Here is a 17342-nt window from a genome sequence, read left to right as displayed (position 1 = left end):
AGGAAGAGTAAACTAACTAACTTAATGGGGCCATATCAGAAGCCGCCGGCAAACTTTTTGACTCTGACGAATGTTTTTACCGACACGAAGCACAAGCGAAGGGCAGCGTCAACCTGCCCCTGCCCCTCCCGCGATCCCTTTCAGTCGGAAACTCCGCAGACGGAAGGTAAACAGAGCGAGACGAGGACCTCGCCGACATCCATGAGATTATTGTACGGCTCTGTGGAGTTGAGCAGGTGCAGATGAGGCCAAAGAAGCGGCGAGCTCTGCGGGGCCAGGCTGCTAACAAGGCCAATAAGAGCCTCTATCAAACCCGGCATTTCCTTTGCCACAAGGAGAAAGTCGTGAAAAAACAAACAAGGCCTCCTGTTCAAGCCCCGGCTGGCGATGCTCTTGAGTCATTCACCACAAAACAACTCATTTCAAGGGTAATGACGATCCCGATTGGTCATTGGTGTATGTGAGTGTTTGTGTGTTCGTGTATGTGAGGCGGTCCTAAGAGTCATTTCAAAGCTAGCGGATTATGCACAAAATAAATACGTGTTTGAGAGGACACTGGAAATACATCCTTGACTCAATGGAGAAGAAATTGAGTGGAAAGATGAATTGTGGTAAGATTTAAATGTTAGACGGGAAGTGCAAAATTAATTCAATCAAATACTGCTCAGCAGGGTCCTCACTGGACATTTACCAACATAATTTCTTAATTAGTGTCTTTTAGAAAACCAATGGATGTGATTGAGAGGACATGCCTAAACAGGACGCCGTACAAATTAATGTAATGTATTAAGACACATACAATCAATGCATGTCTGCATCTATACAGGTGCAAACCAGCTCTAGCATGTCTAATATGACTTCTGATTACAACACAGAGTTTTAATATGTTAAATATTTTATTAAAATGTATCTATCCTGCTTGTTCCCTGCAAGAGGTTGCCATTAAAAAGACAGGATGTAAGAAGTGTGGGGAAACTTAGTTACTAAAATAAACAAAAATATTAATATATGAACATATGATAGACTCTAGTTCAGGGGTCGGGAACATATGGCTCAAAAACAAGGTATGTCTCTTTTCATGAGTATATCTGGCCCAGAGATAAAACAAGAACTCTGCTGATCTTTTCTCTATTGTTGGAAGTGTAATTTATGCAAAGCCAAAGGGACACTAAGAACACGTTGTAGGGCAAAGTCCCGAATACAGTTTACATTCATCGTATTACAGAACCCGTATTGCTTGTACATCTCCACAGAATCGTGTATATAGAATCTTAAAAAAACAATTTTATGTTCAGTTGAGAAACTTTATGTTGAAAACACACAAAACAAACCGTAAACACCCGAAACGCCAGCCAACGACCCAGAGCAATTTCATTGGATGAGCGGTAGTTAGTGATTGGATCTCTGCTCACATAACATGCTCCCCTCTCTCTTTTGCCCAGCAAATTGCAAGCAAATAGATCTGTATCCTTCTCATTTGCTGTACTTTGTCATATTTTTATGAAAGGACTCTGCTCGCACCTTGCCTTGAAACCATTATTTACGGGAAAAAAATTAATGTCAAAATAAGCCTCAATGATTTTAAGTAACTGCAGGTGAGAGAGATATTTTAAGTGGGATCTTTGTTGATATAGGACACGCTCTGGCAATGTTTAGCGGTTTTGTTGAATTTTGTCTTCAAATTAATGTTGGGACTCTCTCCAGAAACTAAATCTAAGAGCTTTGCTTTGATGGCTTGTTAGGTCAAAAAAGGTCCCAACACATGCTCAAATTGCATGCTGCCTTAATGGGCTGCCAAAGGAATTTAGACGTCACAATTTTTAGTCCCTTCCTTTGTCGAGCTTGTTCTGATTCACCAAATGCAAGAAATCAGCCAACACACTATTACTGCATTTTGATATTGTAGAAGAATTTGTCTGCCTGGTTTGCTTTCATCTAGCGGCCTCGTCTTCTTCATTTCCCCAGGTCGCCTGAGAAGTTATCTCAAAATGTACTTTCCCACCGGCACCCGCCCGCACGCGCTCTCTTTTGGCTTCCTGCCCATCCCGTCTCATCAGGAGTGCCATCAACTTCAACCGGTTGCCTCCCGCCTCCAATTCAACTGGGGTGGATGCATGTTAACATGCCGGCGCTATTGTAGCCCTGCGTTCTTGACGGGTTCATCAAAGGGGAAAGACAAAAGCGACGGCACAAAAAAAATGAGCCGACGTTTGGAAGAACCCAAATTCTCTTTTGTGTTAAATGACGCACGCCAAAAGCTCATTTTCCTCTCCAGTCGTTTGTCACAATTTCGGGATTAAACGAACGGCACTGTTAGGATGTCAGAACCTGCTGTTTCTGTCTTCAAATGTAGACTCCTTTCACAAGTAGCAAGTTAACTTAATAACTTGACTTTCAGTTTGCATGGACCTGCCCCCTTTCGTCACTACCAAAGACAAAAATTGACTGTTTCTCAAAGGAATATTGAAGTTGGTGACCTAGTTGTGCAAGCCTCACACAACAGCTGGCCAATGGCTAGGTTCACTGGCATATTTATTGGATAGTACTGTCACATGAGGACAATGAAGAAAGAAAAAAAATCACCTAAAAGCATGTTTGCATCCTTGGACGTTTTCCTTGTTTCAATCTGTTCATTTTACTCCAACAACTCCCCTTTAAAAACAAACAGCCTGGTAAAACTATTCCCAACATGGTGGTTGGCCTCTGACCTATTGATTGGCACAACTCTTGGCCAATTTTTTGTTCACAGTTCACAGCCTGCATTAGCCTATATGAGCCTGTTTGATGAAAAGGAAAATCACCTCCTTTAGCTCCGGATATCTTCCGCGAATAGTAACCGTTTCAAATCATGATTGACACATTGGTTAGCCGATGAATTCCCAACATAATTGATTGCTCTTTTCAGGAGGTTTATTCAAAACAAAGCCGAAAATGAGTATGCGTAAATGCCACATGGGATCCTTTTTTACGCACGATCGTCACGCGCAAGTGTGCGCAATCATTTTTGAGTTCTGGAAGGAGAAGTTCAACATTTACAACTCTTTCACAATATCTAAAAATGGCCATAATAAAATTCACACCTGCTGCGTTTTTTTTTGGGTGTAAACTCCAAATGGCCACTTTTGAAAGCAGCTAGGCCTACCCTTAGAAAAATGCGTAAAATACAACGTTCAGATTGAGATCAAATTTGACAAGTTAGCAGGTAAAGCTTCATGCTAAAGTCTCAGCTGGTTTCCAGGTAAGAGTCCAATGCTACACTCTTCTGCAGGCATGTGATTGCAAAAACAAAACCAGGCAAGAATAAAAACCTTGTATTTCTGTGTGTTCCATCTTTGATAAGTCAAAGACAGGAGCACTTGCATGATTATTTTAGTGTTGTTACCTTTCAAAAGAGACCAGAACTGTTCATATTCTCCAAACAGATCAAGAACAGCATTGAATTTACTTTGGGTACAGCTTGCATTGGGATTTTAGGTGAATTTTACAGGAACGTTAAGGGGCTAAAAGGCGTATAGACTTATATGCGACCAATCACCAAAGTAATTTTTCTTCTGTCAATGAAACTTCACACTGATTTAGTTAGCTATAGTGGCCGACAAAGGGGGAATGCCTCATGTCCGACCCCTTTTCAAGGATTAATGTAAATTCCGGACTACAAACTGCTACTTGTTTGCTACATTTTAAATACTGCAGCATTAAATACATTGCGGCTTACTCGTTTTTAAAATTTTTTCTGTGGCAACACAGAGGAAAACCATGAGTTTCTGTTTTCCACAAAGCATGCGCTCTAAACACAAAACACCACGGTGACATCTGGAAACATTCACTTTAAAGTTTAAGAGGAGGAATTCGTCGATTTTTTGTCAGCATTATTAATATAATACATAGTAGGGGCAAAATGAGACGTAATAGTACTTTACTGAATATTTATAAGATATTGATACTTCAACTTTTTTCACCCCCAAATATAGACCTAAGTTTATACATCTGATTTGAACAGCAACGAAAGTTATCTATCAAAAAGGCGTCACTTCTCTTTCCTTGCCGTCAATGTCAGGTTTGCTCATGTTTCCTTTATTCCTCGACGAACAATAAAAAGCTAATGCGATTTGTAATAATACTGTGGCATCAAACTATGACAAAACAAAGATGACTTCCACGTCTGTGTCGCATTCTGGCACTATTCTTTACAGCATGGCTGCTCTGCGCGATCGTCTACAAAATTTACGTGACGCATCCCTTATTCACGTTTTCTTTCGTCGTAGTAGTAAATATGTACTTGTATTTGTCATCTGAATGGTCACACGTTCCAACTTGGAGCAGAACTGATAAACAACACAACTGAAAACAGCGTCAGGTGTGTGGGTGTACGGCACCTTTGACGTTGTGCAGCCAAAGGCGTTGACTGGTTGGTGCTCTGTGTGCTGGGTTTAAAATGTAAGAATAAGAAATACATTTGTTCCTTTTCATATATGTTTAGACCTGTGGCTTTAAATCTCGTGCGGCTTATACAAAGACCAAATTGAATATCATCTTAAATTTTTGATCAAATGCGCTTAGTAGTCCGGAATTGACAGCAATTTTCCTGGCTCTGAGGTTTTATGAGGTTTTTCCTGCCCTCATGCAGGTTTCGGATCGGGGGATGCTCTGTTCTTGGTTTGCACAGCCCCCCAGACTTTTTGTGATTAATGGCTATAAAAATAAATTGGACTTGATCAACCCTGATAACTGACTAAGTTTTGTCGTCATTACCTTTGCTCTGTGGCGGGTTCTGACTGCGGTCCCTCAAAATATTGATCTGGTAGACAGCCCCGTAGGGCTCGAACAGCTCCTTCAGTTCCTTCTCCGACCAGGAGCGCGGAATCTGGCCCACAAACATCTTGATGGCATCTGGGTCGGGCTGGTCCGAATGCTCCAGTGCACCGTTCATCTTCCCGGCCGTGCCGTTACTGCAGACAAAAAGACAAAGATCTGTTAACGACGCCTTGGATTTTCACACGTAGGGGTTTTATAAAGCAAATTCGATTTAAAAGAAAGACACCTACAAGTGAGAATCAAAAGGAATCAAGTCAGAAAGCCAAAACTGCTTCCAACTTTTTGGGCCAAAATTTGATGGATGCCAAGTTTTCTTGCACACAAAACTCAATCAATGCTGTGCGCAGATGGTTGACAGATGTCTTGGCTAGTAAAAAAGAAAAAAGCTACATCCGCACTCCGCCAGGCTCTTCACGTGGAGCCGAAGCAATAAAAAAATGTCATTATTAGAGCATCATTAAAAAAAAGTAGACTAATGATTTTGCACATTTTATACAATGAAAAAAAAACAAATATTGGCTAAAACACATTTATTTTCAACCATCAAGCATCGTTGTGTAGAAACTGAACCCTGGGGTCAATTTGTGGCCCACCAACCTATAGCATTGACTAAATATTTCAGACGACCTGATCAAACCATTCAGGCTGGATTGAGTCTGATCGGGGCCAAATCAATCTATTATTAGAAAACAAAATCCCATCAATCGATAGACCCAAACTATCATCTATGTCCTTAAATTCACTTCGAGTTACAGTTACAATTTATCTTCCCTGGTCGGAATCTCCCTGCGTCCACACACAAACAAGAACTTGCCAGTTGCGCATGACACAACCTGGAAAATAGCAGTTTAACTTAGTTCCACTTAAGCTTCGAAATCAGGTTAAAAATACACATGATGATGCATCAGTATCAAATAAGAAATACAAAAGATGTTTGCAGGAAAAATTGTTTCATAAAAGGTGAAGCTCTTATTTTAAAAACATCTAAATATACAAATGGACTTTTGACATTGTTAAACACTGTGTCATATTTGACCACTAGATGTCGCTGTAGTGCAACCCAAAACGAGTGCTATAATGCACAAAGCAGAATACAAATTAGGGAGACTCAAAGATACTAAACAGCACCATTTTTCCTTCTAATTTCTTGCCCAGCCTTTCACAATTGTTGGTTCTTTGTGGGGTACAGGTAGGAGCAAGATAGCGGAAAATTATGTCACGACTTAAGAGTATTCTAAAAAATGCATTTTTACATGATGTCTCATGTATATTTTTTTATTATTCAAATCAATATATTTTCATTTTAATTATGTTTGTTTTTACGACTTGATGTCACAAGATATTATACACACAGTCAGTTTAAAGTAATTTAATTTTCATAGAGTTGCTATTTCTTGTAGAATTTCAAACTCATCAAAGAAAGCTTCTTCGTTTATGTTTACAATAGTGATGTGCCATTCGTGAACGTAACAGCTCCATGAGCCAGCTCTTTGAAGTTATTGTTGGGAGTCGGCTCCCAACAATGACAGGCCAGCTCTACTCTATGTGCTCTCTCTCTCTCTCTGTCTCTCTCTCTATCTCTCTCTCTTTTTTTTTTTCTTCTTTCTCTCTCTGTCTCTCTCTCTCTCTCTCTCTCTCACTTTCTCTTCCTCTCTCTCTCCCTCTCCCTTTTGCTTCTGAATTCATATTTTGTATTTTTCAGGTATTCTATGTTTCACTATAATTTGTTACATATAAAAACCTGAAAGTTTACTCTTGTAGATCAGAGTTATATGTTGTTGCGCTAAAAGAACAAAATACTTATTTTCAATTTGCATTTTTCTGCCTTATGTGTTATTTAGGTATTCCGTGTTACTTGACTTAAAAGTTGTCCAAAGAAAAAGTTTAAAATCTGTAAAAGTGTATGGTAGATTGAAAAAACATAAAGGCTTTCATCAGTATCTGTGTGTTTGGTGTTACGGGTTGTTGGGTAGGGGAAAAGGAAGGATTTTATTTCCCTATTGTACGCAGAATGTTTTTATACAGCACTTAGGATGTCAATTAGGTGGCTCAAAAATGCTTTACAAATACATTTTAAATTGATATAGTAGTACAATACAATTTGAAAATTAAATATGAATCTACTTTGTGCAATGTTTCACTATTATCAATAATATATATTTTAAAGCAACAAAAACATCTAAAGAGGCATTTGGGAGCTGAGAGAGTTTTGTTGGGCCAAGTCGGAAGAGTTGCTTTTCTGGTTGATCGGAAAAAAAAAAAAATTAAACACGGATTTTAGGTTCTCGGTGAAAACAGTCAATAGAAAATGCAAAAAACCAGGATGGCTAATAGACATTAGCATACACTTTTTGTTGGAAACTGATGAAACAGCAGAATGCGCCGTACTTCAGCGTTCCAATGCAAGACTAGAATAATAAATCTACTTTACATAAATGAGGTTTAACTTCAATTAACATTACACAAGTTACACAATTTGAGGACATTTCCCCCCCAAAGAAGCCACACTCCGACCTTTCGCCTCGCGCCATCCATCGCCTGCAAAACGAGCCCAGCCGCTCGGCCGAGACGCCAAATTCCTTCAGCGACCTTAAGGACATGTCGGCCTGGGTCAGTGCCGGACAAGACAGCGGCGGTCGGTGGGTTCGGACCTCAGTACTATACTGTATTATGTGTGCGTGTGTGTGTGTACACAATCTCCCATTGTTGCATAGGCAGCGTCATGACTCGGGCTGCCACAGGCCAGTGTTTAGACAAACGCATCCCTGGAACACAATTACTTTTCTTGGTAGTACTGCTATGTGTTTTTAATAGAACTCTTACTGTTGGCTTACTGCGCTACTCATTAAATGCAGTATTACATTACAATGTCCACTGAGTGGGGTTTTTAAGGGTTATTGATCTATCTTCGTTATTCATTATCCATTATCCGTTATCGGTCAGTTCATAATACGCTACAAAGCCTAGGAGCCGGGACACTTACTCTCAGCCAAAAGGCCAAGCTAAGGTCCTAGCACTAAAGCCTTGCTGCGATCATTGCGAATGCACCGTTCCCGGAGGTACTGCAATACCGGGCCGATGCGTGGAGTAGACAGAGCAAGCTCATATTCCATCTCCGAAATGCAAAAATCAAAAATAGTGACTTCATAGAAAGTACACAAAAGGCCAAGCTAAGGACCTAGCATCAAAGCCTTGAGGCCAAGCAAGCTCTTAATATAGCAGGGTATACCACTATGGCACGATGGTCACCGTTCCCAGAGGTACTGCAATGTCCACTGAGTGCTGAACGCTCCTGCATCCCTCACCTTGTAACATACAACCCTTGATCTGCCATTACGTGTCTATATTTATATACGTACAACTGAATACAATCAGGGTGGAACCGTCTCAGGTTCAGAGGATGAGAACGCTGAATTTCTAGTCATGAAGGTATTCTGCCTACCATATATACTTGCGTCTAAGCCGAAATATATTAAGAGCAATAAAAATAAACTTGACATGACTTGATAGCTATGCAATGAAATACTGTCTTTTTTCATTGCATAGCTAACAAGACGCACCCAAAAAACCCAGCAATTTGAACATGTGCTTTATAACCCAGTGTGTCTTATATGCAGACAAAAATGGAAATGTGTTACCGTATTTTATTAATCATTCGATAAACTTTACAACTGACCATAATTGCATAACAACGATGGCAACAGATATCAAACGGCAAGAGCACCAAATCTATGGGTGGTTGTTCACAATTGCATAACATTGGATGCAACAGGAATCAAAGACAGATTTTTATTATCACTATAGTATTTATTCCAAGCACCTTATAATATTGTGAATGTGCTTAATTGCTGTTGAGATTGTCATGATTGTTTTCTGTTTTTAGTGTCAATAAATTTGTTCAAACCTTATTGTCCTGGGTGCCTTATATAATTGAACATCACAAAAGACCATTTTTGGGGGTAAGGCTTATAATTGGGTTTGCTTTATAGTGCGTAAAAATGGTATTCAAATCAAGGGGGTCAGCTATTATGTGCATACTTGATTGTGTGTCACCAGTATCAAATTCTAACCACTGTGTAGGGAAAGAGAGCTGACTTTTCCAGGAACAACAAACCAATGGGAAACGAACGGGGCAAACCTAACATGTGCTGATTTTAAGAGTTGTTATTTGTAAAATGATTTTTCCAATACATCATGCCTAGAGAAAAATAGAAAGCGTCTTGGACTGTACCCAGAAATGGAGAAGGAGATCATCGAGTGGTTTGACAAAACGTATATGAATTGTCTCGGATAAGACTTTATTTGCAAGCCCTCAAGACTGCACTGTCCTAGAAATACTAAGAATTCCAAAGGTTAGTGTACACGTTATGTGCTATTCCTTTTATTATGTGGCTATTTTAAAGCAGTTTTAGGGAGCCGGCTTCTACGCAAGTACAGATGGTAATTTGTAACTGGGTAGTTAGTTTTGGAAGGTTACTGAGTTACTTTTTCAATGAAGTGACTAGTAACTGTAACTGAATACTATTATTCGGTAAGGCTGGCGTTGGCACTACGAGGAGCTTCACCCCCTACAAAGTGATCAGCAGAACCGGCATGTGTGGGAGCCGTCCCGAGGCCACGTTAAGCTTCTCCGAAGTTTGCTATGGGTGAGCATTGTTGGAGCTAATGCCTTCAACGTCGCTTCCAAGCTGACGACTTTCGGTACGCTACATTTCATATGTCGGCTGCCAACATTGTGGGGAAGTTGGCGACCTTCCGGGTGGAATTACAGTAACCATGTTTAGGAAATTCAATGGATGGCTTTGACGCGTTGTATGGCATCCATTTTTTAAAGCCTTTTTATTTGTGATATAGTGTTGTAATGAGTATTTTTACACCAGAATCTTCAAAATCTTCGATTTATGAATTTTAAGAAAGATAATTAAACACTGACGACAGGTATTGGTATATACGCAATTTCAGGGTTTGTTACGAGGTATTGATAAAGTCACAACACATAATACCAGTTTGTTTTACACTTTAAGGAGCAACTAAAAGAAAACTGTCATATTTGACTACTGGATGCTGCTGAATTGTAAAGGGCAACTGGAAAATGTGCTAAAAAGTACAAGGATGAACAAGAACTACGAAGAACAAAGTGACTAAACAACACTTTTTTTTGTTCTTGGGGGTACCCTTGACGCAGTGCTTTACCATTATTTTGTGTCATTCCCCTCATGGAAGAAGTTAACCACTTTGTTTTCTAATATGTATCAAAAATCATAAAATGAAAATAATATTTGACTGTGGTTGCTTGAATAGCATCCACAATTGTATTGAATTGAATTATCTTTTTTGTCTTTGATAACAATGTAGCAAGACATTATATGCAACAAGATTAGACATGACACTCTAAGGTAAATGTGTGATAAGGACTTTTAAGAGAAAATAAGATAAAAGAATGTCAGGATAAATATTTAAAATTATTTACAACGTAGTGCATAGAGACTGTCCTAAGGTGTAATAATTTTACAAAAAAATATTTCATTGTGACAACACTTCCCAAATGAAATTCAAGATAAAGACGCTCCCCTACTTACGACCATTTGACTTACAATAAATGGTAGATACAAACATTTTTTTGGGATGTCGAAGAATATCCGCTGTAAGTTAGATTTTCCATTGTGTGCACGTTTTTCCAAGTACAGGACAGAACTGTAGTGCTTCTTTCTGCCCCTACCGGCGTGTGGCGCTGTGAGAGGTCTCCCAGCATCCGCCCCAAAGAAGAAATCCGCTTCCTCTTCCAAATTTGTGTGTAAACATTCTATACTGTCTATACTATATGTTTATACTATCTCCAGCGCGCAAAGAACTTTGACCTTTTTATTGTTTAATATCTTGTGCATCAATTCAATATGCTTGGTGTAAAGTGTAAAGAAGAGGCAAGACGTTTCTTTTCAAACAAAAGTGGAATAAGATAGCTTGATGTGGTTGAGAAAATGGTTGGATCGCGTTTTTTCGGCCAATCTCTAACACGGAGGAGGACCTCTTGTAGCTTATCTTCCAAAGGTAAGTTACACTTAACTTTACTGATCTTTATAAAGCATACTATTTAATGAAATTATTATTTTTTAGTACAAACCAATACAGGTTACTTACACAAGCCTTAAACATACTTATATAAAGCTTAAACATACATTCCAAACAAAATATAGCACTGAAGCAACATACGAACAAATTCAACTTTCCAACGATCGTCCAGAATCTCGTTCGTAAGTTGGGCAGCGTCTGTATGTATTTTGGGACATGTTACTTGTTAGTCTCGTGTCAGTTTGGGTTCATCTTTGGAGACAGTGTCTTCAAAGTGATCTTGAAAACTGATGGTCTCATATTTACAATGAATCCCTGCTGCCATTTACTCCCAAAATTTGACAAAAGAGCACCATTAGATTTCTGCCCAATCATTGACGAACATACACATCAATGATAGAAAAACATGTTTTACAACAATTTTTACTTCTTGGATGGTATATATTTTTTCTTGAATGATGGTACCCCGAGCACAAGCTGCAGTCGGCTGCACTCTTTATCCATCTGCTGTCTAAACCTTCCGTTACGAATCTAAAAGAAACATCTCCGCCTCACCGTGTGGCGGCGGAGAGTTCATGGAAAGGCCTGCCTGTCAGGCACGCGTCCTCTGACTGCCGCGTTTGCAGGGCAGGAAACTCTTCCACAGGGGAGAACTAATCTTGTTGACAAAAGTGTGCCAGACATTGCATAGAAAATGAATGGCTTGACACAAACACAATCACTACATGCAATACAGTAATCCCTCACTATGACGCGGTGATAGTTTCGCAACTTAACGGATTTGCATTGTGTATCGTCCTCCTCATTCTGACTGGCTAAAGAGTCTATTCCAGTAGTAGCAGAGTACAGTAGTTTATTTGAAAAAAGGCGCATCGGATTAAAAGGCGCAACACCAAAAACTAGTCGTTTGTCATATATTTTTCATACACAAGGCACACGGGACTATGGGGAGCATGACATTAAGACTACAGTAAGAGCTTCCGTGTGCATGGGTACATATCAATACATTGTGAATCAAACCCGAGTCTTGGCGTTGAGAGCACACAGACATTACCACGAGACCCCCAGGGGTACAAATGACAGGAATTAGCATTAGAGCTTTTCCCATTATCTGAATTTTTTCCTGTGTCACAACACTGATTTGCACAGTGCATTTTGATAGGTTTACCAGTCTCTCCATTTTTGGAATTGAATTGTCTTTACCGTCATCGATATCAACTTTGTGAAACATTGTATGCAACAATATCTTACATGGCATTTTCACCTGTGCATCTAAGACATTGTGGTTTAATATGTATGTGTTTGTAAAAGAGCTTGTAGAGTGTGAAAGCTTGCATTAATGAAATACTTTCTGATTTTAAAATTTGTTGGTGAAGAATACACAATGCAAATCGGTGATCCTTGCACCAACTAAAAATGGCATGATTATGAGATACGGTCTAATGCTTTGTCATGTGACATTGTACAACTGGTATTGGTAATCATTGCACACTCGTTGCTCGATTACGGTATTACCATAAAACTTTGTATGATGGTGCTTACCCATAAATATTGTATTCATGTCCAGTAGGATAACACCTATTTATAATTACTGGCCAAACTTGGCCAGGGTATTCTTAGGTTTATAAGATGCACCGGGGTAGTTATAAGGCACACTTTCACACTTCTGGCTAAATTGGGGTATTTAGGGGTCACTTATAATCCGGTAAATACAGTAATTTTATTTTCTAGACAAACGCTAGATCCTGTAAAAATGTTATGTTAATTGGTAACATTGTATAAAAGAGTATTTATTTTTACAATAATTGTAAAAAAAGAAATATGGGTTTGTACTTCACTAATTTTGCCTATCACGGATTACTTTTGCAACCTAACCCGCACAATAAAAGAGGGATTACGGTATGCTTTTTAAAATTACCTATGTGCTTTCACAAAATTACGAAGAAGCTTTTTTTTCCGTATATACTGTACATTTTCACACACGCACAACACTGTCCATTTCCAAGTCACCTTCTTTGGTAGCATCACTGAGTGCCACCAACACTTCAAATAAAAGCTGATTTATGTATGTGTGTCTTTTTGCACTTGTCGGTTGCCACGGTAACACAGTGGTACACTTTATGCATGCCATGCCGAGAGAAAAGCATTAGGTAAATGTCACAGCGGCTAATGAAGCTGCACCGGTGCCCTGGCGCTTGGTTAGCGGTGTGCTAACGAGCTACCTTGTGCTAATGAGAATGCGCACGCTCACAAAAATACACATTGTGAGATACATAAATGTAACACAACACACTGATATATGACAAGTAACAAGGTTATGTTTTTCCACAGCAAAACAAATTAGTGTGTTATGGAGTAGATGAAGCTAACAACAACTAGCACTGTTTCATCTGAACGGTACTCTTCCGTATCGTCCTAATTTCTCTTGTTACCATAGCTACAACGGGACATGCAATGTTGCAATGGAACATATGACCCTTGACACTGTAGCCTAAGCTGTAGCCTAAGTGGTCCGGATTTGGTGACAAATTCTGGCAGAATTCCGCAACATACCGCCAATGTGGTTCCTGTTGAACTGTTGAGTTTGAAAATTGTACCCCCCCCAAAAAAAAAACAATTGTAGCATGCTAGCGCAAAATACAAAAAGGGATTTACCGTATTTTCAGAACTATAAACCCCCCCAAAAACCCTAAATTGGCTAGAAATTTGAAAGCCCGCCTTATATACTGCAAAATACTAGTAGACATAACAGGAAATGCATACTGTGCGTTATAAATGTGCAGCATATGTGTCTGAGCAATGATTGATCACTTGAAAAAGATTGCTGACCAAATTTGCAATGGGACTCGAATCCAGGGTGCGGCAATGAGAGCACTGTAACCGAACCACTAGTCAGATTCAGATTCAGATTCAGATTCAGATCTACTTTATTGTCATTCTAGTACACGTGTATACAGAACGAAATGTCGATGGATCTGACTCCCACAGTTTCCCTCAGTGTCCTTCAGTGTACAGATATAAATAAAGCTGTATTGTGTTATTTACCATAGTGCCGATAGTGCAAGAAGAGACGCTAACCAGATGTGCAAGATGGGCAGTCAGGTTAACAAGTCAGGTACACAGTACCATTATATTGTAAACAATAACACTGTAAGTAATAACACTGTAAGTAACAATAGTGCAGAGATCAAATGTGCAAGGAGTGGCAAGCTATAAAAAAACTGCCACTAGTGCAAAAGTCAAATTAGCAGCCGTTTAGATTTAAGTTAACTATATGTTAGATTGACCATTTAACAGTCTAATGGCCAGGGGGACTAGACTATTGCGGAGCCTGGTGGTCCTGCACCGCACACTGCAGTACCTCTTCCCAGAGGCTAGCAGAGTGAATAGTCCATGATGGGGGTGAGAGGGGTCCCCGGTAATGTTCTTAGCATGGGATAAGCAGCGCTTCTGGCCAATGTCCTGAATGGAGGGAAGTGTAGTCCCGATTATTTTCTCCGCTGTCCTCGTTACCCTCCTCACACTACCCCAGTCGGTAGCGCTGCAGCCTCCACACCACACAGAGATACAGCTGGTCAGGATACTCTCTATGGTGCCCCTGTAGAATGTGATGAGGGATGGTGGGGGCAGGTGGGCTCTCCTCATCCTCCGCAGGAAGTACAGGCGCTGCTGTGCCCTCTTAACCAGAGATGCAGTGTTCACGGACCAGGTGAGTTTGTTTGTGATGTGCACCCCTAGGAACTTGATACTGCTGACAACCTCCACAGCCTTGTTGTTGATGCAAAGTGGGGCATGGTTGGGCTGGTTTTTCCTAAAGTCGACAATGATCTCTTTAGTCTTGTCAACATTCAGGACCAGGCTGTTGTCCTTGCACCAGCCCACCATCTGCTCCACTTCCTCTCTGTAGGCCAGGTCGTTGTCATCCCTGATGAGGCCCACCACCGTTGTGTCGTCAGCATACTTCACGATGTGGTTTGTGGCGGACCTAGGGGCGCAGTCGTGTGTCATCAAGGTGAACAGCAAGGGGCTTAGGACGCAGCCTTGGGGGGAGCCCGTGCTGAGGTAGATGACATCTGAACTGTTCTGACCTATCCGCACAGATTGGGGTCTGTCACAGAGGAAGTCCAGCAGCCAGTTCCGCAGGGGGGTGTTGAAACCCAGAAGCCCCATTTTGTCTACCAGATGTTGTGGGATGATGGTGTTGAATGCTGAACTGAAGTCCAGGAACAGCATCCGCACATGGGTGTTCTTCTCCTCTAGGTGTGTCAGGCTCAGGTGAAGCGCAGAGGAGATGGCATCCCTGGTGGAGCGGTTTGTCCTGTAGGCAAACTGAAAGGGGTCGAATGAAGAGGGGAGACTGGAGGTGATGTGCTCTTTAACCAGTCTCTCGAAGCACTTCATTATGATAGGAGTCAGTGCAACGGGCCGGTAATCGTTGAGTGATAAGATCTGGGTTTTCTTTGGCACTGGGATGATGTTGGCAAATTTGAAGCATGATGGTACTTTGGCTTGGTCTAGCGAGGTGTTGAAAATGTCTGTTAGTACACAAGCCAGCTGATCGGCGCACTCCCTAAGTACCCGCCCCGGAATGTTGTCCGGGCCTGGAGCCTTCCTTGTGTTGACCCTTCTCAGGGTCTTCCTCACGTCAGATGAGTCCAGGTGGAGTGCTCTTTCGTCCTGATTTGGAGCCGCTTTCACTGCAGGGGTGCTGTTTTGTGCCTCGAACCTACCAAAGAAATTGTTGAGGTCATTCAGAAAGTCCATGCTAGTGTTCTGCACTGGGGTGGTGTTTGGCTTGTAACTGGTGATGGCCTGGATGCCTTTCCACATATCCCTGGTGTTGGTTGTGCTGAGGAAACGTTCCTGAATCTTTTGACTGTACGTTCGCTTTGCTAGTCTGATGGCACGGTTCAGGTTAGCCCTCGCTGATAACAGCGCCTCCTTGTCACCAGATCTAAAGGCAAGGTTACGTACTTTTAGTTGATTGCGTATTTCAGCAGTCATCCAGGGCTTCTGATTGGCACGGGTGCATATAGTTTTGTTATTGCTGACGTCTTCTGCGCATTTACTGATGTAGGCTGACACAGAAATGGCGTACTCATCTATATTTATTTTGTTGTTGTAAGTGGCAGCCGATTTAAACATGTCCCAATCAGTGCACTCAAAGCAGTCCTGTAGTGCCTCCATAGCCCCCTCAGACCACACCCTCACCTGCTTCACTGTTGGTCTTTCTCTTGTTAGCAGGGGCTTGTATGCAGGAATTAGCATAACAGAAAGGTGATCTGATGAGCCTAGGTGGGGGCGGGGGGCTGCTTTATATGCACCTTTGATGTTTGTGTAGGCCAGGTCTAATGTGTTCCTACCTCTTGTAGCAAAGTTTACATGCTGATGGAAATGCGGGAGAACTGTTTTCATATTGGCCTGGTTAAAGTCCCCCGCCGCAATAAAAATGCACTCAGTATAAGCATGCTGCAGTTCACTCACAGTTCGGTAGAGAATGTCCATTGCCTCCTTCGTATTAGCGCTGGGGGGCACGTACACGGCCGTAATGATGGTCGCGCTGAACTCCCTCGGTAAGTAAAACGGTCTGCAGATCACCGTCAAAAGTTCAATGTCTCGTGAGCAGTGATTCGAGATTATCTTCGCATTTCTGCACCATTTATTGTTTGTGTAAATGCATAGACCGCCGCCCTTGCTTTTGCCGGTGAGCTCGCCGCTTCTATCAGCGCGGAAAGCAGTTAGCCCCACAATGCTAACCGCGTCATTCGGGATAGATGAGTTTAGCCATGTCTCCGTCAGAATCAAAGCACAACAGTTCGTCAACTCGCGGTTCGATGAGAATTCCACTTGTAGATGGTCCAGTTTGTTGTCCAGGGAGCGGACGTTGGATAGGAAAATGGATGGTAGAGGCGTTTTGAAGGGTTTAGCCTTCATCCGAGCCGTTAGCCCGGCCCGACAACCTCGTTTCCTTCCCCGGTCACAGCGCTTCCGCTTGCCACTTTTACTCGCTGCTTTGTAGGCCTCTGGCTTCTGTTGACGTAGCACTCCGAGGCTAAGTAAACACTCCAGAGTGGTCGTCGAAATTTGCGCTGGATTTCTGGATGTTCGCATATCCAGCAAAAAACTGCGATCGTATATTAATCTGCAGTTAGAGTTGTCTTTGTTCGCCCTCATAGACTGAGTCGAAGATTGGGGTTTTTGACCAAAATGTGAGAAACTGTCGGGAGCAAATCCGGCCGCCGCCGAGCAGGGCGCCGCCATGTTTTGTCCACTATTGATACAGCAACATGTGAATAGGTATTGCATTTGATCTCATTGCAGTATTTTTGCTCAGTGTGATAAATGAATTTTAAAAAACAGATAAAACAAAAAGTTATGAAATCCATTCTATAACATTTGTTTCTAGCACCGTGAGTAAAAGCAGTGTGATAAAGAGAGAACTTCTCATGCTTTAACTT

At 41.3% G+C, this 17342-nt stretch overlaps 1 protein-coding gene and 1 pseudogene across 8 annotated transcripts in view; both read right to left on the bottom strand.

Annotated features, from left to right (window-relative positions):
• celf2 (cugbp, Elav-like family member 2) overlaps positions 1-17342 on the bottom strand; it is a 225462-nt gene that overhangs the window by 85248 nt on the left and 122872 nt on the right. For 7 of the 8 annotated variants that reach the window (XM_088348362.1, XM_088348360.1, XM_088348364.1 and 4 more), the window contains one exon: positions 4753-4949. In XM_088348362.1, coding sequence (XP_088204488.1) covers positions 4753-4949 — 197 coding nt within the window. Of the gene's footprint in view, positions 1-4752; positions 4950-7329; positions 7427-17342 lie in introns of those variants that run through there. The other variant, XM_088348361.1, reaches the window with a different exon arrangement.
• On the bottom strand, positions 7853-8026 carry LOC148356834 (U2 spliceosomal RNA; annotated as a pseudogene).

Source organism: Urocampus carinirostris, chromosome 11 (assembly GCF_059441175.1).
Source record: "Urocampus carinirostris isolate Australia breed hairy pipefish chromosome 11, RoL_Ucar_1.0, whole genome shotgun sequence".
In the NCBI taxonomy this organism is placed as follows: Eukaryota; Metazoa; Chordata; class Actinopteri; order Syngnathiformes; family Syngnathidae; genus Urocampus; species Urocampus carinirostris.
This window is presented reverse-complemented; position numbering and strand designations above follow the sequence as displayed.